At 43.1% G+C, this 24,727-nt stretch overlaps 1 protein-coding gene across 2 annotated transcripts in view; it reads right to left on the minus strand.

Moving 5' to 3' along the window:
- LOC139410176 (adhesion G protein-coupled receptor A3-like) overlaps positions 1-24,459 on the minus strand; it is a 278,756-nt gene extending 254,297 nt beyond the window's left edge. For both annotated transcript variants that reach the window (XM_071155639.1, XM_071155632.1), the window contains exon 1: positions 23,786-24,459. In XM_071155639.1, the coding sequence (XP_071011740.1) occupies positions 23,786-24,075 (290 nt within the window). In that variant the 5' untranslated portion in view covers positions 24,076-24,459. The remainder of the gene's footprint in view (positions 1-23,785) is intronic.
- Positions 24,460-24,727: the final 268 nt, after the last annotated feature.

Below are 24,727 nucleotides of genomic sequence, written 5' to 3' on the forward strand. Positions count from 1 at the left end.
AATATTGTCTCACTGGGCTTGAGCAAATGGTCTATGTCATAGCTCTCTGTGTTTCTCTGATTAGCACTAACCGCGAGAGGAGCATGCACATTATGTACACGCATGCATACGCACACACACACACACACGCACACAAACATAGGCTGACATGACAATTTGAAATGTTATATTTTCCTGAAATGGCTTAAATGTTGTAATCTCTCTTTCTTGTTTGAACAAGGGGTTAGATCCGTTTCTCATTGGATTTGTGTGTTGTTCTGATTGGTTGGTTGAACTTGGTGAACAACCCTGGCTTTCATTTTGCTCTCTGACCACAGACAGTTGGGGTATTTCTCTGAGGTCCAATTCAAAAAGCACCATTATAGAACGGAGCCAGCCGTACACGAGAGACATTTGACTGTATTATTATAAAACGTGCAGGAAACCAAAATAACTTAAATTGATGCGCTCCAATCATGGGGACCAAGTAGGGTAAAGATCAGAATGTGAACTATTACAAACATTCAGATAGGCACGGCTCCATGGTTTCCAGCCACTGCTCTTCAAACATCGCAAACCCTCTGTTATCCTATAACATCGAGTTACTATGCACAGCTAACCAAAATAACATATCTCATATCGACTAACATTGACTTTGGAAGCGAAACAGACATTTCTCTGGAGTTCTTGTGGGTATTAGCAGAGCTTCAAATAGGCCCTGGCTGACAGCTGAGCACATCTGCACATGTCGCCGCCCCACAGGACTAGGGAGGCAGTACACTCTGTGACCATAAAACGGTTTCCTCAAAAGAAGCTGGCTTTATTATTGCAAATCAGTATCCTTGCGAAACCTACTTGATTTTCCTATCATTGTAAGGCTTACACTGAGGGGCATGGAACAATTCAAATAGTCAATTCCATTTACTAAGACCAGGTCACAAAGTGTCGATGGTTGAGCAACGTGTGATGTGGTTTTGGAATTGTTTGAAATTTGAGAGGGGGACATACACAGAGCCGACTGCACACTGAGTAAGTGGTGCTGCATGTGTGCTGAGGCCCCGGCAGTGCTGAGCCTGGGAGGGAGTTAATTTGTTTCCTACTGTGATCACACCCTGCAACAGAAGCAGCACACTGCAGGTTTTTAATCGCGGTGTTTTACAACGTCTCAAACCAATGTCGGGAAAACAAAACATGCTTCCAAAGATTGGACTGCCTGCACCTTAGCAGAATTATGACAGTGTAAATAACCTTGGTATTTGCTCAATGGTGAAGCGAGGAGGTAGGGATCACAGACCAGAGAGTATCATTGTATTTCCCTTGCTTAATATTTTCGTACGGTCCACACTTGCACTACGTTTGGCCACATTCTTTGATCTTCGAGAGGCACTGTGTGATTTGCAAGAGTTTTGTTCCCCCAATGGTCACGAACTCATTATCATCTCATAAAGCAAAACTGATCAGGGTGTCCTTTGAAACCACAACATAAATTATAACACCGCTTTTGACACCCAATGATAACAAGTGGGCTAACAAGTATTTTCCAGAGAAAGCTAGCGGCTTGACATGATTCAGTACTGGGCACTGAGAAGTGTGGCTTCTTGGAGAGCCGAACAATTACACTGTAGACCAACAACAACAACAAACCACTTCAAGCTGCATAACAATAACACACAGTCTAGATACATCTCTCACAACAAACCATCATAGCCACAGGTAGTAGAGATCCCTCCAGTTGTGGTCTTGCTACTATGGGTCAATGTCAAGTGTGATAAAGGTATAAGGCCTAAGGCTTTGGAAGGGTTATCATACAGGTTAATAGATAAGCCTGACTTCTGAGTCCCTGGATTTTATGGACCCTAAAGTAGCATTTTGGGACATGATAGCTTTTGCAGAAAAAAAGGGATGATTTCCAAGAACCATTTTCCATGGGCTTGGGAGATTATTACTGGAAAGGGCACTAGTTTAAAGATGAACCTGTCACTTTTCAAACCTTCACTAAGGGTTTGGATAAAGGCATTGGGAGATGGCGAGGGAGAGTGAAACAGACCATAGTAGCTTCAGTCACAATCTCCTGCGACTGTATATAGCAGGGGTCATTAGCCAGACTTTTCTTTAAGCGGATGGTCAGGGGGCCGGAACATAATTATAAATCATTTGTACTCTGCAAATTGACGCAAGAAAGGGAAGGGAAAGGGGATAGCTAATCAGTTGCACAACTGAATGCATTCAACCAAAATGCGTCTTCAACATTTAACCCAACCCCTCTGAATCAGAGGTGCGGGGAGGGGGGGGGGGGGGGTGCCTTAATCGACATCCACGTCATCAGTGCCCGGGGTGCAGTTGTTAAGAAGCCCAAACAGATATAGTATTTGACAAAAACAAGGTTTCAGTGGTTCACTGAAGATACAAACTCTGCCTTCATCGGATGGCTCCGATGACCTTGTCTGCAATAACGTAGCAGGCATCAAAGAAAGCTACAGCAAAGTTGACACTGTGCGATTTCAAAACGTCTAAAACTATGACTAGAGAGAGACTGTCAACAAGTACAGCACAGAGCTGCTGTTTATATGTTTAAGTTCTTACTCAGCACTGTCAACATTTTTTATTTAATACTTTTATAAGACCAACGTCATTACCATCACAATTAACTTAAACGGGAGGCAACAGTCATATAATATAATCGCAGTGAAGCTGGAATATGTAACTTTTTGGCAACCCGACCAAATTCACATAGAAATCTGAGTTATAGCTGTCATTCTCAATGAAAGAAAGTCTAAGAAGGGGTAGATCTGAAAATGCTATATTTTTGGTTCTAGAAAATATATTTCACAGTGGTTTTATGGTACAATGTACCATAGGATACCCATATGGGGCTAGTTAGAGACCATTGGTAATTTACACAATGTACATGGGGCAATATGTTAAAATGTCAATAGCTCCAAATTTCAATAACTTTAATTTAATGAGAAAACTAAAAGATGTGCAACATGACAATATGGTGCCATTTGCATTGTGTCATTTATTGACGGTCCCCCTAGCTAGCCCCAGAGATAGACTATCCAACATCAAACCAACTTCGCCACGGTCACACACCAGCCTGCTAAAGCTAATTAGTGAAAGAATTTGGCTAACTCTTCCCACCTACAAACACACCTGAGACACCCACATCAAACCACACCCCAAAACCAACCATTTCTTCATTACCCAAATCTAACGAGGCCAAATCCGGAAGTGCAGTCGCCCTTTAAATGCCTGCACGAAGCGTACTGAGCTGCAGCCTTTTGCGGACCGAGAGGCATTCACTGTCTGCTCCATCCTCGCTAACAGAGGCGTCTGTGTGAAAATGCACAGAGAATATAGAGGGGCTTGGCGTGCATGTCTATTAAATATTCATGATAAACCACTTAGAACAGGGCGGAGAGGACGGAATCACCACCTGAGGAACGAGAGAGCTAGGAACGCAAGGAAATAGATTTATAGATAGCACAACAAAAACAGTCCACGTGGACAAAAATGCCATCTTTCACAAGCAAGGGCACTGCTAAACTTCAATGTACTGATATAGGAAAGATCATTTTTTTTTCAGTTCCAGGAGTGGTTGTTGAGTCATAATGTCTGTGTTGAAATGGGAGACCTGAAAAAACACGATCAATCAATGGGAAATATGATTGTACTCTTACATAAATTATATATATTTTTTAGGGCAATCGTTGTTGAGATGGTACAAATAGAGAGGTTCAAGACCCTCGTAAGACATCACAGTAAAATAGAAGGATGTATAGCAAAAGGAAATAGTCAAATGGTAGTGTACTGGGAAAGATTGGTTAGTCTGTGGACATCTGAGGGGTAGGATTAAGATAGGAGGATTTGGTTGATTTACGAGTCCAGTACAAATATACAGTGCTATACAGTGCCTTCAGAAAGTATTCATATACCCAGCAAGTATTAATATAACATTTTGTTATGTTACAGCCTGATTTTAAATGGATTACATTTAGATGTTGTGTCACTGGCCTACACACAATACCCCAAGTATGTATTTCTTTGGACGGTGTATACCATGTGTATCTCAAGCATATAACTAATTAAAAACGAATAAAAGTGTTTATTATTGTATTAGTGAAGTTTCCAGTTGGTTGGAGTTGGACAGACATGCAGTCCTTGGATTTCCTAAACTGGGCACCCAATGAACCCAACAAAGCCTTCAACCCTGGGTTCGTGGGAGGAGAGAACTGTGTGGATATGTTCCATGACAGACACTGGAATGACAACAACTGTGTGCAGACGAGAGAATATGCCTGTCGCCACCACCAATGTGAGCACTAAGTGCTTTGCCATAGTCACAAAATGTTGTGAATGATTAAAATGAGTGAATTTTTCCATAGAATCCTATCGCAACCCTATATGATTTTGTGTCACCTCTATCAGAATCCTATTAAACAACTTTTTTCCCATTGGAAATCAAAAGGAATCCAATTGGATCTTATAGGTTTTTGTCACCCCGATTAGAATCCTATTGTAACTTTTTTTCGTATTTGAACCCATTAAATGATAGTTTGTTGTTATTTGTTCCAGTACAATACAGCAACATTAATTATAAACCTTTTCGGAAACAACAGTTCTATATTCATTTTGGTTTTATTCACCACCACAATATGGAAGTGATTCAAGGCTGCAAGTTCATTTACAGTATGAAAACCAGTACAGTACATTGTTTTCAACAAAACACTTACTTTAGTTATTTGATTAGATTCTTATTCATGTAACGTGTCGTCTTTAAATTAGACATTACAATATGACATACAAGAACACTAGATTTGGTGCACAGTAAGACAAAGGTATGAGCTTTTCTTTTTTTTCATTTAAATTATAATAGTCAGCTATGCATACAAAAATAAACCATGTGTGCACAATAACTTTAATGTGTGATGCAGATGCAACAGGTAGTTGTTTAAGAGTTAAGAGGTTTGGGGGGTTGGGGCTCCATATGTTAAGCAGCCAATTTAACTATAGTGAATAGCCAAGTTTTGAGGCTAAATCCTTTGGAATGTAATGTGAAAACCTATTCAATTCCCATCAACAAAATGATTGGAAATCCTATAGGATGAAAAACATTGATATTCTATAGTGTATGACTCCCATACAAGGACCCAATTAGAATCCAATACAAAAACCGGCCCGCCTTAAATGATGTTCAGCTTATACAGTAAAGGCTTCATAAAGCGGAATTAGGTGGAATTATGTTTTTTTAGAAATGTTTACAAATTAATGAAATATGAAAAGCTAAAATGTCTTGAGTCAATAAGTATTCAACCCCTTTGTTATGGCAAGCCTAAATAAGTTCAGGAGTAAACATTTGCTTAACAAGTGTCATTATAAGTTGCATGGACTCACTCTGTGTGCAATAATAGTGTTTAATATGATTTTTGAAGGACTACCTCATCTCTGCACCCCCACACATACAATTGATTATCTGTAAGATCCCTCAGTCGAGCAGTGAAAATCAAACACAGATTCAACCACAAAGATGAGGGAGGTTTTCCTATGGTTCATAAAGAAGGGCACTTATTGGTAGATGAGTAAAAATACAATAAAAAAAGCAGACATTGAATATCCCTTTGAGCACGGTGAAGTTATTAATTACACATTGAATGGTGTATCAATACAAAAATGGCAAAGATACAGGCGTCCTTCCTTACTCAGCTGCCAGAGAATAAGGATACCTCTCAGGTATTTCACCATGAGGCCAATAGTGACTTTAAAACAGTTACAGAGTTTAATGGCTGTGATAGGAAAAAACTGAGGATGGATCAACAACATTGTAGCTACTCCACAATACTAACTAACCTAAATGACAGAGAAAAAAAAGAATGAACCCTGAACAGAATAAAAATATTCCAAAACATGCATCTTGTTTGCAATAAGGCACTAAAGTTAAGCTGCAATAAATGTGGCAAAGAAATTAACTTCATGCCCTGAATACAAAGCGTTTCATTTGGGGCAGATCCCACACAACACATTGCTGAGTACCACTCTTCATAATTTCAAGCATGGTGTTGGCTACATAATGTTATGGGTATGCTTGTCATTGGCAAGGACTAGGGAGTTTTTCAGGATCAAAATAAACGGAATGAAACTAAGCACAGGCCAAATCCTAGAATAAAACCTTGTTCAGTCTGATTTCCACCAGACACTGGGAGATGAATTCACCTTTCAGCAGGACAATAACCTAAAACAGGACAAGTTGCTTACCAGGACGACATACATATTGTTCCTGTGTCACGTTCTGACCTTAGTTCTGTTATTATATCTTTGTTTTAATATGGTCAGGGCGTGAGTTGGGTGGGCAGTCTATGTTTGTTTTTCTATGTTGGTTTTTGAGTTCGGCCTAGTATGGTTCTCAATCAGAGGCAGCTGTCAATTGTTGTCCCTGATTGAGAATCATACTTAGGTAGCCTGGGTTTCACTTTTGGGTTGTGGGTGTTTGTTTTCCGTGTGAGTGTTTGGTCCACACGGTCCTGTTTTCAGTTTTGTATATTCACGTCATCGTTTGTTGTTTTGTTCGAGTGTTCTATTGTCTTTATTAAAAAACATTATGGACGCTTACCACGCTGCGCATTGGTCCTCCGATCCTTCACGCTACTCCTCCTCAGAAGAGGAGGACGAGAACCCTTACAGAAACACCCACCACCCACCACCAAAGATAAATAAGATATTTCTGTATTTTATTTCCAATAAATGTGCAAAAATGGGTAAAAACATGTTTTCACTTTGTCATTATGGGGTATTGTGTGTAGATGGGTGGAAAACATTTATTTAATCAATTTTGAATTCAGGCGGTAACAACAAAATCTGGATTAAGTCAAGGGGTATGAATACTATCTGAAGGCACTGTCTGTATATACACTGCTCAAAAAAATAAAGGGAACACTTAAACAAGACAATATAACTCCAAGTCAATCACACTTCTGTGAAATCAAACTGTCCACTTAGGAAGCAACACTGAGTGACAATACATTTCACATGCTGTTGTGCAAATGGAATAGACAACAGGTGGAAATTATAGGCAATTACCAAGACACCCCCAATAAAGGAGTGGTTCTGCAGGTGGTGACCACAGAACACTTATCAGTTCCTATGCTTCCTGGCTGATGTTTTGGTCACTTTTGAATGCTGGCGGTGCTTTCACTCTAGTGGTAGCATGAGACGGAGTCTACAACCCACACAAGTGGCTCAGGTAGTGCAGCTCATCCAGGATGGCACATCAATGCGAGCTGTGGCAAGAAGGTTTGCTGTGTCTGTCAGCGTAGTGTCCAGAGCATGGAGGTGCTACCAGGAGACAGGCCAGTACATCAGGAGACGTGGAGGAGGCCGTAGGAGGGCAACAACCCAGCAGCAGGACCGCTACCTCCGCCTTTGTGCAAGGAGGAGCAGGAGGAGCACTGCCAGAGCCCTGCAAAATGACCTCAAGCAGGCCACAAACAGTCAAAAACAGACTCCATGAGGGTGGTATGAGGGCCCGACGTCCACAGGTGGGGGTTGTGCTTACAGCCCAACACCGTGCAGGACGTTTGGCATTTGCCAGAGAACACCAAGATTGGCAAATTCGCCACTGGCGCCCTGTGCTCTTCACAGATGAAAGCAGGTTCACACTGAGCACGTGACAGAAGTGACAGAGTCTGGAGACGACATGAAGAACGTTCTGCTGCCTGCAACATCCTCCAGCATGACTGGTTTGGTGTGGTCATGGTGATGGTCATGGTGTGGGGTGGCATATCTTTGGCGGGCCGCACAGCCCTCCATGTGCTTGCCAGAGGTAGCCTGACTGCCATTAGGTACCGAGATGAGATCCTCAGACCCCTTGTGAGACCATATGCTGGTGCAGTTGGCCCTGGGTTCCTCCTAATGCAAGACAATGCTATACCTCATGTGGCTGGAGTGTGTCAGCAGTTCCTGCAAGAGGAAGGCATTGATGCTATGGACTGGCCCGCCTGTTCCCCAGACCTGAATCCAATTGAGCACATCTGGGACATCATGTCTCGCTCCATCCACCAACGCCACCACGTTGCACCACAGACTGTACAGGAGTTGGCGGATGCTTTAGTCCAGGTCTGGGAGGAGATCCCTCAGGAGACCATCCGCCACCTCATCAGGAGCATGCCCCGGCGTTGTAGGGAGGTCATACAGGCACGTGGAGGCCACACACACTACTGAGCCTCATTTTGACTTGTTTTAAGGACATTACATCAAAGTTGGATCAGCCTGTAGTGTGGTTTTCCACTTTAATTGTGAGTGTGACTCCTCAATGGGTTGATAAATTTGATTTCCTTTGCATGATTTTTGTGCACATTCAACTATGTAAAGAAAAAAGTATTTAATAAGAATATTTCATTCATTCAGATCTAGGATGTGTTATTTTAGTGTTTCCTTTGTTTTTTTGAGCAGTGTATATCTATATATATATATATATATATATATACTGTATGTATATATACAGAGAGATATTTGTGTATGGTTTCAACCAGGTCCTCCAACCAGGGAAGTGGGTGGTAGGGGCAAGTAATAAAAACATTCAAAGGGGGGATCAGAAATTATGCAAGTAATGTTAGGCTAATCTGTCTGCTAGCTTCATAGCTGATCTGTCATTCATACGGACCTCACATTGCTAGTCTAACAAAGATAAACAATGAAATGTCATGATGAGTGGGGAAATACATTTGCTAAAATATTATTGTTAAATTATTAATTAATTTAATTTAATCAATTCTAGAATAAGGCTGTAACGTAACAAAATGTGGAAAAGGGAAGGGGTCTGAATACTTTCCAAACCAGGTGCAATCGTATGTTGTACATGGATCCTGACAAATAAATAAAAGACCGTAGGTCTATGCCAGGAAACTCCAGATATGTCCCTACCCAAATCCAATGCACTAATTTTCCTTTCTACAAGCATCCATTTGGAGAGAATAGAGTCTTTGGTGGTTTTGAAGAGCTATTGGTGGTTCTTTCGTAGAGGATGTCCAAATCCAAAAGAAGATTATCATTGGTATCTGAAAAAAAGCCATGCATGCTTATGCTACATTACCTACAGTTAGTACACACATGCATATACTACAATTTTCTTTTTTGCGGATTCTGACAAGGTAAAAAATCTGACAGAACACCGCAAATCTCTGAGAAGGAGACAGACGATGAAGTCCAAACTTCTCTTTGCTGTCAGCTTTGCAAGTGCAGAGCACACGCATTGTCACATACAATATCTACAAGTAGATAAAATCTTGTTCACCGGGTAGGTTTGCATTTCAACTGTGACTGAGCAACAACAGCCGCCTGCAAAGACAATGTTTGTGTTTCCCTGTCATGTTCTCCCTATTGCTCCTTCCATCTCACCAACCCAAACATCTCTTTTCACAACACTTCCTGCCTCCCTGTGCATTTCTTCTGTGTCACTCTTTCCAAGTCTCTATCCCTGTCACTCCCTCTATTCCTCTAAATGTTTCTCTCTCAATTTCTCCCTCCCTCCCTCCCTCCCTCCCTCCCTCCCTCCCTCCCTCCCTCCCTCCCTCCCTCCATATGCGCCCAGCTTCTCTCTCTGACTTTCTCTCTTCTCTCTTAGGCCAGTGCTATGTTCCCTAGCCAGTGCATTGCCTGAGACAGGTGTCAGCTACAATCTCTGCTACTGTTCTCCACAGAGACACAGTGCCTCTCTCTCTTTCTCATACTTGCCGCTGAAACGATTACACCAGATAGGTCAAGGTCAACAGAGCTGTCAGACTCCACTCCAACTCCGGAGCAACTTCTTTCACGTGTCGGAGAGGGAAACATGCAGAGGTGTTAATAGAGGGCTTCTGCTGCTCTCGAGGTGCTAAGAATTATGGACATTTCACAAACAATCCATTTTCTTTTCAATTTGTTATGTTTGAAGATGTTTTATACTGCATTGGGAATTTGTAATAAATAGTAAGTAAAAGTAAAAGACATAGGGATGGTGCTGCCACTTAATTACAACCACTAAACACGATTTGTGAATAGAATGCATCTACTTGAGGAAAACTTACTGTACGTGCCATAATAAAGAAGGTCACAAATACAGAACTTGTTGTCTGGAGAGGTGAAGTGAATGAAAGGAACAATGAAGGAAGCCAAGGGGATGGATGCATTAGGAGAGATCTACTAGTGAGGGAATTCACTCCGTGTAAGTCACATGATGTGCATAGCCTATTTTCCTCTCATATCTGTTTATTTTCACAGCACGTCTAAACAAAAGGGAGACATGGGAGGCCACTTCGGCCCGACAAAAGGTCACATTCCCTAATGCAGGAAAGCTGCTTCCTGGCCAACCAAGAGGCCTGCTGGAGGCTTATTGACCAAGGGGAAAGACAGTGAGCATTGTATGTGTCACTTTAAATGTAACGTTACAAAGGTTTTGTAATTTGTCTTCTTAAAAAGAGTAGACTATTTGAATTGCAAACTGTTGTTGCAATGAAGGATACTCCTCATTCCTGCCAAGAGGCATTGATTGGACAAAGAGACAATGTTTATGCTATTTTAGGGGATAATTAATTTAGTCTGGCTCATTTACCATTTATGAGCTTTACAATATAAACACTGACTTTTTAAACAATGACCGTGACCCAAGATTGTCAGTGAAGAACACTTCCTCCAATCAAAACTTGGTAATGCCTCCAGGCACAACTGCAACAACAGTTTAAGAAAGTGAAGACAAGATTAGCCTTGGTGCATAATTAATTATGTATCTTAGAACAGCGGAATTACTTTGTTTACATAAAATATATATGTATATATATATATAATTTTTCACCTTTATTTAACCAGGTAGGCCAGTTGAGAACAAGTTCTCATTTACAACTGCGACCTGTCCAAGATAAAGCAAAGCAGTGCGACAAAAACAGCAACACAGAGTTACACGTAAACAAACGTACAGTCAATAACACAAAATAAAATATATTTTTTTAAAATCTATGTACAGTGTGTGCAAATGTAGAAGAGTAGGGAGGTAGGCAATAAATAGGCCATAGAGGCAAAAATAATTACAATTTAGCATTAATACTGGAGTGATAGATGTGCAGATGATGATGTGCAAGTAGAGATACTGGTGTGTAAAAGAGCAAGAGGGTAAGTAATAATATGGGGATGAGGTAATCGGGTGTGCTATTTACAGATTGGCTGTGTACAGGTACAGTGATCCGTAAGCTGCTCTGACAGCTGATGCTAAAAGTTAGAGAGAGAGATATAAGACTCCAGCTTCAGAGATTTTTGCAATTCATTCCAGTCATTGGCAGCAGAGAACTGGAAGGAAAGGTGGCCAAAGGAAGTGATGGCTTTGGGGCTGACCAGTGCAATGTACTTGCTGGAGCGCGTGCTACGGGTGGGTGTTGCTATGGTGACCAGTGAGCTAAGATAAGGCGGGGCTTTACCTAGCAAAGACTTATAGATGACCTGTAGCCAGTGGGTTTGGAGACGGATATGTAGTGAGGGCCAGCCAACGAGAGCATACAGGTCGCAGTGGAGGGTAGTGTATGGGGCCTTGGTGATAAAACTGATGGCACTGTCATAGACAACATCCAGTTTGCTGAGTAGAGTGGTGGGGACTATTTTGTAAATGACATCGCCGAAGTCAAGGATCGGTAGGATAGTGAGTTTTACGAGGGTATGTTGCAAAACAGGAAGATGATTCTAGATTTAATTTTGGAATGGAGATGCTTAATGTGAGTCTGGAAGGGGAGTTTACAGTCTAACCAGACACCTAGGTATTTGTAGTTGTCCACGTTGTCACGCCCTGACCATAGAGAGCCCTTGGTTCTTTACGGTGTAGTAGGTCAGGGCGTGACTAGGGGGTGTTCTAGCTCAAAATTTCTATGTTAGTGTTTTGTATGGTAATCGTTGCCTCTAATTGTAGATCATATTTAGGTAGCCATTTTTCCCACCTGTGTTTGTGGGATATTGTTTTGTGTTTGTGCATGTGCACCACTACTTTCACGTTTCGTTGTTGGTTTATTGTTTTGTTTTGCAGTTTCACCGAAATAAAGATTTGGAACTCTACACACGGTGCGCATTGGTACGTCTTTAATCACAAGCGTGACAGGTTATCCCACTAAGCAAGGACCAAGCAGCGTGTGATGGAGGTAAAGGAGTTTTGGACCTGGGAAGAAATTATGGGAGGTTGTGAGACCCTTCCTTGGAAGTTGTCACCAAGGAAGGTGGAAGGACAGAGACGACGCCGGGGACCGCGGCCACAGATACCCCAAGACCGAGGGGTGGCGGTGGAGCAGAGGAGAGTGGAAGAGCGGGTCATCAGTCCGGTGCCATCTGTGCCAGCTCCCCACACTCGCCCTGAAGTGTGTGTCACCAGTCCGGTGCCACCTGTGCTGGCTCCACGCACCAGGCCTCCAGTGCGTCTCCCGGGCCCTCCAGTGAGTCTTCCTCTGCGCTGGTGCCCAGTCCAGGCACGGTGTCCAGTCCCGCTCCAAGGCCGGAGCCTTCCTCTGCGCCAGTGCCCAGTCCAGAAGAAGTTGCTGCAGGGGGTGCTGAGATGTTGGCCAGGTTAGGGGTAGCCAGGTGGTAAGCATGGCTAGCCATGGAAAAATGCTTATTGAAATGATCGATTATCGTAGATTTATCGGTGGTGACAGTGCTTCCTTTCCTCAGTGCAGTGGGCAGCTGGGAGGAGGTGCTCTTATTCTCCATGGACTTTCCAGTGTCGAAACACTTTTTGGAACTAGTGCTACAGGAAGCAAATTTCTGTTTAAAAAAGCTAGCCTTAGCTTTCCGAACTGACTGAGTGTATCGGTTCCTGACTTCCCTGAAAAGTTGCATATCGCGGGGGCTATTCGATGCTAATGCAGAACGCCACAGGATGCTTTTGTGCTGGTCAAGGGCAGTCAAGTCTGTGGTGAACCAAGGGATATATCTGTTTTTAGTTCTACATATTTTGAATGGGGCATGATAATTTAAGATGGAGAGGAAAGCACTTTTGAAGAGCAACCAGGCATTCTTTACTGACAGGATGAGGTCAATATCCTTCCAGGATACTCGGGCCAGGTCGATTAGAAAGGCTGCTCGCTGAAGTGTTTTAGGGAGCGTTTGATAGTGATGAGGGATGGTCGTTTGACCGTGGACCCAGTATGCAGGCAATGATGCAGTCATCGCTGGGATCCTGGTTGAAGACAGCAGAGGTGTATTTAGAGAGCAGGTTGGTCAGGATGATATCTAATAGGGTTGCCCATGGTTACGGATTTCGGGTTGTACCTGGTAGGTTCCTTGATGATTTGTGTGAGATTGAGGATATCTAGCTTAGATTGTAGGATGGCCAGGGTGTTAAGCATGCCCCAGTTTAGGTCACCTAACAGTACAAACTCTGAAGATAGATGGGGGGCAATCAATTCACATATGGTGTCCGGGGCCAAGGGGGGTCTATAACAAGCGGCAACGGTGAGAGACTTATTTCTGGAAAGGTGGATTTTTAAAAGTAGAAGCTCGAATTGTTTGCGCACAGACCTGGATAGTGCGACATAACTCTGCAGGCTACCTCTACAGTAGATTGCAACTCTGCCCCCTTTGGCAGTTCTATCTTGTCTGAAAATGTTATAGTTAGGGATGGAAATTTCAGGATTTTTGGTGGCTTCCTAAGCCAGGATTCAGACACGGCTAGGACATCCGGGTTGGCGGAGTGTGCTAAAGCAGTGAATAAAACAAACTTAGGGAGTAGGCTTCTAATGTTAACATGCATGAAACCAATGCTTTTACGGTTACAGAAGTCAACAAATGTGTCACAATCATCGTAATGAGTAGACCAAGGCGTAGCGTGCATAGAGTTCCACATAATTTTAATAAACCAAAACTCACTGAACTGAACAAAACAGCAAACAACCAACCAAACGAAACGTGAAGCTACTGTTGTGCACTCAGGCAACTAAATGTAGACAAGATCCCACAACACAAATGAGGAAAATGGCTACCTAAATATGATCCCCAATCAGAGACAACGATAAACAGCTGTCTCTGATTGGGAACCATATCAGGCCAACATAGACATACAAAACCCCCTAGACATACAAAAACCCTAGACATACAAAAACTAGAGTATCCACCCTAGTCACACCCTGACCTAATCAAAATATATAGAAAAAGATATCTGTCAGGGCGTGACAAAGGTCAGGGCGTGACAAAATGAGAGCGCCTGGGGAATGGGAGTGATGCTGGGGGCTGCAGGGCCTGGGTTAACCTCTATATCACCAAAGGAACAAAGGAGGAGTATGGCTAAAAGGAGGAGTACGGCTAAAGGCTAAAAGAACTGGTTGTCCAGTGAGTTCGGAACAGAGAGTAAAAGGAGCAGGTTTCTGGCCGTGGAAGAATAGATTCAAGGCATAATGTACAGAAAAGAGTATGGTAGGATGTGAGTACAGTGGAGGTAAGCATAGGCATTGAGTGACGATGAGAGAGGTTTTGTCTCTAGAGGCACCATTTAAGTCAGGTGCGGTCACCGCATGTGTGGGGGATGGAACATAAGGGCTAGCTAAGGCATATTGAGCAGGGCTGGAGGCTCTACAGTGAAAAATTACTAACCAAAACAGCAATAGACAATGCATATTGACATTAGGGAGAGGGATGTGTAGCCGAGTGATCATAGGGTCCAGTGAGTAGCTAGGCGAGCAGGAGGCACGACGATTCAGACAACTAGCAGGCCAGGGATAGCAGCAGAGTAGCAGACTCTGTTGAAACCCCCCTCGAACGGGTTACGTCGGCAGACCAGTCGTGATGGATCGGTGGGGCTCCTTGTTGGCAGCAAAGGGTCCAGGCCAATTGGCAGAAGAGGTATTGAAGCCCAGGTTCAAAAGTGTCAAAATAGCAGATCCATACCACATGAGGCGTGTTGCAGGAGAGTATGTTAAGTCCGTAGATGGAAAATGAGATAAAAATTATACAAATGTATACGAAGAAAAACAAGACAATCATAACAGACATCCCCACTGCTACACCATCTTGGAAATGGCCAACGCTGCTCAGAATTTAATTCAATATCCATGATGCTATCATCATGCATTATTACTCATCAACCTGCATATTTCAACAATCTTCCGCCACAGTGTTTGGAATAGAGGCGCTGCTTTACATTTCTTATTTGCTTCTTTCTCCCTCAATGATACACCTTTCCACACAGCTTCCATGACTAAAACAGTCTAAAAGGCTCGTAGGCCTTGTCACTTTCCACACATGCAGGGTGTACGTGATTGGTCTCAAAACTGTAAAGTGTGTTCTCTTATTTAATCTGACAGTACCTGTAAAATGAATACGATTCCTCTTGTTGGTTCCTTTTTCATAAATTTAGTCTCTTTGAGCATCCTTTGACAAACAACAGGATGGTGCACCAGATATTGGAGAGGAAAATGCTGAAAAGACAGCAATTTTAGCAGAAAGCTGGTCAATCAAAAGGAGGCAAAGGAAAAGGCACAATATAACTACTACAATATAACTACAGTGACCAACATTTACTGAGCATAGGCAGAAGGGAAAGTACATTAAATAATGACTTATTACAATTCCATGTATGGTGTTTGTAAGACTATTGGTAATTGGTAATCTGAACAATAACTTGCCTTTCTTTGTCCTCAAAGGTTAATGGATGCTGTAATATTGTGGCCTGGTGAATGATCGATCTAAACATTTGGTCAGTGGTGCAACTTTCACTGGTGACAGGGGACCGGGGGACTTAATATATATATATATATATATATATATATATATATATATATATATATATATATATATATATATAAATATATATTTCACCTTTATTTAACCAGGTAGGCTAGTTGAGAACAAGTTCTCATTTGCAACTGCGATCTGGCCAAGATAAAGCAAAGCAGTGTGACACAGACAACAACACAGAGTTACACATGGAGTAAACAACAAACAAGCCAATAACACAATAAACAAGTCAATGACACAGTAGAAAAAAGAAAGTCTATATACAGTGTGTGCAAAAGGCATGAGGAGGTAGTCAATAAATAGGCCATAGGAGCGAATAATTACAATTTAGCAGATTAACACTGGAGTGATAAATGAGCAGATGATGATGTGCAAGTAGAGATACTGGTGTGCAAAAGAGCAGAAAAGTAAATAAAATAAAAACAGTATGGGGATGAGGTAGGTAGATTGGGTGGGCTATTTACAGATGGACTATGTACAGCTGCAGCGATTGGTTAGCTGCTCAGCTAGTTGATGTTTAAAGTTGGTGAGGGAAATAAAAGACTCAAACTTCAGCGATTTTTGAAATTCGTTCCAGTCACTGGCAGCAGAGAACTGGAAGGAAAGGCGGCCAAATCAGGTGTTGGCTTTGGGGATGATCAGTGAGATATACTTGCTGGAACGTGTGCTACGGGTGGGTGTTGTTATCGTGACCAGTGAACTGCGATAAGGCGGAGCTTTACCTAGCATAGAATTATAGATGACCTGGAGCCAGTGGGTCTGGCGACGAATATGTAGCGAGGGCCAGCCGACTAGAGCATACAGGTCGCAGTGGTGGGTGGTATAAGGTGATTTGGTAACAAAATGGATGGCACTGTGATAGACTACATCCAGTTTGCTGAGTAGAGTATTGGAAGCTATTTTGTAGATGACATAGCCGAAGTCGAGGATCGGTAGGATAGTCAGTTTTACAAGGGTAAGTTTGGCGACGTGAGTGAAGGAGGCTTTGTTGCGAAATAGAACGCCGATTCTAGATTTGATTTTGGATTGGAGATGTCATGTCTTGTCATGTTATGTCTTGTTCCTGTTCTTTCTCTTCACTCTGTCTCCCTCTGCTGGTCGTATTAGGTTACCTTCTCTTTCTCTCCTCCTCCAGCTGTTCCTCATCTCCTCTAACTACCTCGTTCACCCTCTTCCCACCTGTTCCCTTTTTCCCTCTGATTAGGTCTCTATTTCTCTCTCTGTTCCTGCCTCTTTCTTTGTCAGATTCTCGTTTGAGTTTCTCATGCCAGAAACAAACTATCGTCTCGTTTGCTTCACCCTTGTCCTGTCCCGTCCTGTCGGAATCCGCCTGGCAAGTGCATCCTGTACTCAGCTAACTGTCTTGTCGTTTGTACTGTGTCCAGTTCATCTGATGCTACGTGAGATCAGGTACCACTGTTCCCCTACGACCCGCGCCTACCCAGAGAGACCTGCAGCCTGTCGCCGCTAACCCAGCTATTCTCCTCTGCTGCTAAGAAGGGGGCTCTTTTGTAATTATCAGAAGGACTTTTTGTTTCATTTGTCGCCCTCTCTGCGGGTTGTCTATTTTTCCATTATCTACATCTGAAGAGGATCTATGTCTTCCCTGTGTTTACATTAAAAGACTCTATTTTTGTTAAACCGCGTTTGGGTCCTCACTCACCTGCATAACAGGAGATGTTTAATATTAGTCTGGAAGGAGAGTTTACAGTCTAACCAGACACCTAGGTATTTATAGTTGTAGTTTATAGTTATATATATAGCTGTTTTTATAGTTTACTAGCGTTTAAGAGCAGTTGGAGGCCAGTGTTGTATGGCATTGAAGCTTGTATGGCATTGGAGGTTAGTTAGCACAGTGTCCAAGGAAGGGCCAGAAGTATACAGAATGGTGTCGTCTGCGTAGAGGTGGATCAGGGAATCGCCCTAGGCAAGAGCGACACCATTGATAAATAAATAGAAAAGAGTCGGCCCGAGAATTAAACCCTGTGGTATCCCCCCCATAGAGACTGCCAGAGGTCCGGACAATATGCCCTCCAATTTGACACACTGAACTCTGTCTGCAATGTAGTTGGTGAACCAGGCGAGCCAGACATTAGAAAAACCAAGGCTATTGAGTCTGCCAATAAGAATACGGTGATTGATAGAGTCGAAAGCCTTGGCCAGGTCGATAAAGACAGCTGCACAGTACTGTCTTTTATCGATGGCGGTTATGATATTGTTTAGTACCTTGAGCGTGGCTGAGGTGCACCCTTGACCGGCCCGGAAACCAGATTGCACAGCGGAGAAGGTACGGTGGGATTCGAAATGGTCAGTGATCTGTTTATTAACTTGGCTTTCGAAGACTTTAGATAGGCAGGGCAGGATGGATATAGGTCTGTAACAGTTTGGGTCTAGGGTGTCACACCCTTTGAAGAGGGCAATGACCGCGGCAGCTTTCTAATCTTTAGGGATCTCGGACGATACGAAAGAAACATGTCCACCCCCCAACATGTCCACCTTCTGAAATTGCATTTTTGGCCCCTCCAGTTTTAGCATTGGAATGTGATACGAAACGAGGCTGCGGTGTGCTTTAGGACCATGCGGACGCCTCCGAGCAGTTAGGTAGGCTGTTTGGAGCGTCTATTCGGCTGGATTCTGACAGGCTGTGAGAAGGCAAAGCTTCTGGAAGGCTGGCTGTACCAGAACAGGAGGGTTGAGCATGGTTCAGTGTGTACGTGTTGCGCTCTCTCACCGAGTTAGCTGGCAAGGAAACTGCTGTTTAACGTAACAGAAAAAAAACTTAACTCGTGTTTATTCACAGTACTGAAACTGACATGTACGTTAGCTAATGTTTCATCCCCTCTCGACTGAGGTGAATGAATAAGATACACTAGTGAGTAGCTATCACATCCAGGTCAGCTCTAGCCTCTAGTTATCTATCAGATAACTAGAGCTTTTTCAAGTCTCTCCAAAGATATTAGGATTCAAGTATGGGTTCTGGCTGGGCCACTCAAGAACATTTAGAGACTTGACCCGAAGCCACTCCTGCGTTAACTTGGCTGTGTGTTTAGTGTCATTGTCCTGTTGGAAGGTGTATCTTCGCCCCAGTCTCAGGTCCTGACCACTCTGGAGCAGGTTTTCATGAAGAATCTCTCTGTACTTTTCTCTGTTCATATTTCCCTTGATCCTGACTAGTCTCCCAGTCCCTGCTGCTGAAAAACATCCCCACATCAGGATTCTCCACCACCATGCTTCACCGTAGGGATGGTGCCAGATTTCCTACAAAAGTTACGCTTGTCATTCATGCCAAAGAGTTCTATCTTGGTTTCATCAGACTAGAGAATCTTGTTTCTCATGGTCTGAGAGTCCTTAGGTGCCTTTTGGCAAACTCCAAGCGGGCTGTCATGTGCCTTTAACCAATGTGTTGCTTCCGTCTGGCCCACTCTACCATAAAGCCCTGATTGATGGAGTGCTGCAGAGATGGTTGTCCTTCTGGAAGGTCCTCCCATCTCCACAGAGGAACTCTGTCAGAGTGACCATCGGGTTCCTGGACACCTCCCTGACCAAGGCCCTTCTCCCCTGATTGCTCAGTTTAGCCGGGCGGCCAGCTCTAGGAAGAGTCTTGGTGGTTCCAAACTACTTCCAAACTCTCCACTTTCTGGAGGACTGAGTTTTGAAATCAGTGGAATTAGAGAATGATAGCTAAGGAGATGGGGAAAATTCTAGCGTTTGATTGCAAATATGCAGAGGGAGTCGAAAAAGAGAAGACACAGAAGGCTGTTGTATAAAACACCTGTCTCCGGATTACATCTTCAAACTAAGAACAACCAAGGCACCCATGAATGAGCGGGAGAAGCATCCAGCCATGTATAGGGCTAAGATAGTCTAGCTAGCTACATTTTCAGATATTAAGCATTTATAATGTTGTCACAAAGTTGTTTTCATTTCAAGTTAAAGTGTACTCTTAGCTAGCTAGCTAACTTTAGCTGGCTGCTCGCTAGCTAACATTACATGTATGATCTGTGTAAGTATATTATTTGTATCTCAGAGCCATTTGCATTGCTAGTTATAGCCTAATGTTAGCTAGCTAACATTGAACCTGGTTGGTTAGCTACCTGCAGATTCATGCAGGGTAGTAACGTTATGAGTTGTGATTATGTTTCATTGTTTAGCTAGCTAGCTAGCTACATGTCTAAACAAAAGACTCCACTATGCCAGTAACCATTTCAATAGAATGTTCATGATGTCACTGCGACAACTGTCGATAGACGTAGCTGGTAAATATGCTCTGGTTATCTACTCGGATTTCAGAGCACTCTCATCTGAGTGTGCCAGATCGCAGAATAACTGACAAATTTACAAAGCTCAACACCTGCTGAATATGGCCGGTGTCAGTAAACGTTGACAAAAAAGCGTAATTAAATTGTTGCAGGCAGCACAGTTGCCAACGCTCTGGATAACATAAAGGGCGATAAAGTGCTAGGGCGATTAAGTGGTCAGAGTGAGCTGTTCTCTCATTTGTGTCTGTAAGTAGCTAGAAAGCTAGCCAACATTAGCCAGGTAGCTTGGGTGCTTGACTGCTGTTGCTTGGTCAGAACACTAGGATCAACCCTACTGGAAAGATGGCGCCGACAGATATGGCAGCTCTGCTTCTAGCTCCTAAGCAACTTTGCAGTATTTCATTTTTTAAAATGTGTTATTTCTTACATTATTAGCCCAGAAAGTTTTTTGTGTTATTACATACAGACGGAAAGTAATTTTGGATATCAGAGTGGTACCAAAGTTCCATCAACATTGACTATAATACTTGCGCTGCTAAAACACTCGACCACTGCTACTCCAACATGCTGGATACCTACAAGGCCCTCCCCCGCCCTCCCTTCGGCTAATCAAATAATGACTCCATTTTGCTCATCCCTTTCTATCGGAAAGATTGTTTTGATCACGCTGACAGGGATATGTTCCCGGTAGTCTCTGAGTAACATCGACACAGTGACTGAGTTCATCAGGAAGTGTATAGCGGATGTTGTTCCCACTGCGACGATTAAAACCTACGCAAATCAGAAACCGTGGATAGATTGCAGCATTTCGCGCAAAACTGAAAATGCAAACCATTGCATTTAACCATGGCAAGGTGACTGGGAATACGGTTGAATACAAAAACAGTGTATTTATTCCCTCCATAAGGCAATAAAACAGCCAAAATGTCAGTACAGAGAATTCAATGGCTCAGACACAAGAGGTATGTGGCAGGGTCTACAGACAATCATGTACTACAAAGGGAGAACCTGCCAAGTAGCGGACATCGACGTCATGGCCCAGACAAGCTAAACACCTTCTTCGCCCGCTTTGAGGATAACGCAGTGCCACCGACGTGGCCCGTTCCCAAGGACAATGGGCTCTCATTCTCTGTGGCCGACGTGAGTAAGACATTTAAATGTATTATCCCTCGCAAGGCTGCCGGCCCAGACGGCATCCCTAGCCACGTCCTTAGAGTATGCGCAGACCAGCTGGCTGGAGTGTTTACGGAAATATTAAATCTCTCCCTATCCCAGTCTGCTGTCCCCTTTTGCTTCAAGATGTCCACCATTGTTCCTGTACCAAGAACGCAAAGGTAACTGAAATAAATTACTATCACCCCATAGCACTCACTTCTGTAATCATGAAGTGCTTTGAGAGGCTAGTTAAGGATCATATCACCTCTAACTTAACTAACACTCTAGACCTACTTCAATTTGCATACCGCCCCAATAGATCCACAGATGATGCAATCGCCTTCGCACTGCACACTGCCCTATCCCATCTGGACAAGAGGAATACCTATGTAAGAATGCTGTTCATTAACTATAGCTCAGCCTTCAACACCATAGTACCCTCCAAGCTCATCCTTCAACATCATCATTAAGCTTGGGCCCCTAGGTCTGAACCCCACCCTGTGCAACTGGGTCCTGGACTTCCTGACCGGCCACCCCCAGGTGGTGAAGGTAGGAAACAACATCTCCACTTTGCTGATCCTTAACACAGGGGCCCCTCAAGTGTGTGTGCTCAACCCCCTCCCGTACTCCCTATTCACCCATGACTGCGTGGCCACACATGCCTCCAACTCAATCATCAAGTTTGCAGATGACACAACAGTTGTAGGCCTGATTACCAACAATGAAGAGACTACAGGGAGGAGATGAGGGCGTGAGGGCCCTGGCAGAGTGGTGCCAGGAAAATAACGTCTCCCTCAACATCAAACAAAACAAAGAAGCTGGTCGTGGACTTCAGGAAACAGCGGAGAGAGCACGCTCCTATCCACATCAACGGGACCACAGTGGAGAAGGTGAAAAGCTTAAAGTTCTGCGCCGTACACATCACCGACAATCTGAAATGGTCCACCCACACAGACAGTGTGGTGAAGAAGGTGCAACAGCATCTCTTCAACCTCAGGAGGCCCTTAAGACCCTCACAAACTTTTACAGATGCACAATTGAGAGCATCCTGTCGGGCTGTATCCAGTCTGGTATGGAAACTGCACTGCCCACAACCGCAGGACTCTCCAGAGGGTGGTGCGGTCTGCCCAATGCATCACAAGGGGCACACTGCCTGCCCTCCAGGACACCTACAGCACCAGATGTCACAGGAAGGACATCAACAACCTGAGCCACGGCCTGTTCACCCTGTTACCATCCAGAAGGCGAGGTCAGTACAGGTGCATCAAATCTGGGACCGAAAGACTGAAAAACAGCTTCTATCTCAATGCCATCATACTGTTAAAAAGCCATCACTAGCCAGCAATCACCCAGTTACACAACCCTGCACCTTAGAGGCTGCTGCCCTATATAGATAGACATAGATTCACTGGTCACTTTAATAATGGAACACTAGTTGCTTTAATAATGTTTACATATTGCTTTATTCATTTCATATGTATATACTGTATTCTATTCTATTGTATTTTAGTCACATTTAGGCAATTCCTAGTTGCTGGCCTGCTCAGTCCTGGCCCTGGGGGTCTGCTGTACTGTTGTCACTCTGGCCTCGGCCTAACACACCTGAAACCAATAATGAATGTTTCACTAAGATCCTAAAGCTGAGTGGGGTGGGATGTCCCAGCTACATTGTGTGCAAGTAAAAAGAGCTCTACAGTACTATTAGGCCTATGAAATGAATAATATGGAGGGTGTACTGTTTCCGTGTGTTAATGTGTATGTGTGTTTTCATTCAACTTTTCCCCCCCAAACCTTTCCCTTGAGACATAAAAAAAGATGGGAAGGATGTTGTGTTGGGGAAAGAGTTGAGTTATTGACTAGACTGGTGGGGGTCGGGCGTGTAGTAGGCTCGGGTTGGCTGGGCGGTCTGGCTGAAATTTGATATAGAGGCTGTCTTAAAGACAATCAAAAGTCAAGTCTTTGTACTTTATTCATACGAGTTGTTCATTTGTTAAGCTATTAGTTAAAGGTGCAACACAATATTGATTATGGAATTATCATGGATCTAGTTCAGTCTTATCAATCACTTAAACATATTTAATCATCTCTTTCCTAGCTTGATGACTGTGGGCATTTATGCTTACTTTTTGTTGTTCTAAATAGGAGACAACTAGAAGGGACATGAGTCATATTAGATTGTGTAGAAATGCAGGAAATGTGCTTAAGATGCCGCCCCCCCACTCCCCCCCCAAAAAAATTGGGAGAACCCCCAGAACCCCTGGCCAAGTTATGTCCCCCTCTGCAAATAGCACTGATGGGTGATTTAAAAAGTCATAGTCAATCTATCAATAATATAATACTCTTAGCAAAACATTTTTTTTTAAATGTACAATATGTAGAATCTATGAGAATAGAAAGGTTCAGAACTTTTGAGAAATATCACACAGCACAGTTGAAAAATAGATGGCAAATAGATGGGAGATAGATGGGAGGGGTTGAGTGGAGCAGAAGGATAGGACTAAAAACAAACAAAATATAAATATTTTAAAATCAACTGTGTGCGTGAAATGTATATAGTATGTATAAACTGGAAGTAGAAGCCTAATGCCCCTGCATTTGGTACACAACGTTTTAACAACCTTTGTTCAACTACTGTTTTGTTGGTTGTTTGATGCCATACTCACAGGGAAACTGTTTTGTTGGGTAAGAAACTGGGTTGTAGAGTGTCCAGTAATTCCACATCATCACACACCACTTTCACCCGGAACGTTTGTCTGCCCAACTTCTTAGACCTCTCGGAGGAGCAATGACAGCTGTCAATGAAGAGGTTCCGGCAGTTTCCGTTCGTCAGGCATGTCCTCCACAACCCGACAACAACGCAAAGTAAGTTTAGCAGTTTCATTGTGAACCGAGACTTTAATTGAATTATCTTCCGAGTTATCTCTTCCCAGTAAATAAAGCAAGTGTAGACCATTTCAAATAGGCTTCTTCTTGTTGAATGGTTACCTACCGATCAGTTATTTGCACGTTTGACAGTTATTTATGTATTCAAATACGTATGCTCCTTGACTACTCTGAAAACACCTGTTATGTGTTCATACTGTACATAATAACGAAACGATTTGCTTTGTAGGACTATTCTTTCACCGCGCAGTATCATTTGTATTATTTCTGATACTGTTTCACATTTACAGAAACGTGTGACATCGGTAGGCCACCTAAGCGTTACTAGATAAAAGTTAGCAAATTTGTTACCACTATCCTAAAAGTTTGAATTCCATGGCAATGCAGTAGCCTATTACTCTGTCTTCGCCGTTGGCAAGAGCAAGATCTTCTTTCAATAATGTGTCTATTGTCACTTTTGTCATTGTACTCCTACAAAGTTATCCATTCTCAGAAATCCGTTATCAACAGGTTGCCACATATATCACCATCCACGTGTGCCGCGCAAGGCGCTTTTCCATCCACGTCTTGCTCCTTCAACCATGGGACTTGTTGCAATTATTCAGTGCATGGAAGTTGAAAAGTCCCTCCTCCTCCAAGGCAAGGGGCGTGAGTTGGTATTGTTATTACAATGATAAACCATATGAATCCATATAAATGTGACAATACACAAGTTGACTTTA

This window comes from Oncorhynchus clarkii, chromosome 1 (genome assembly GCF_045791955.1).
Source record: "Oncorhynchus clarkii lewisi isolate Uvic-CL-2024 chromosome 1, UVic_Ocla_1.0, whole genome shotgun sequence".
Taxonomy (NCBI): Eukaryota; Metazoa; Chordata; class Actinopteri; order Salmoniformes; family Salmonidae; genus Oncorhynchus; species Oncorhynchus clarkii.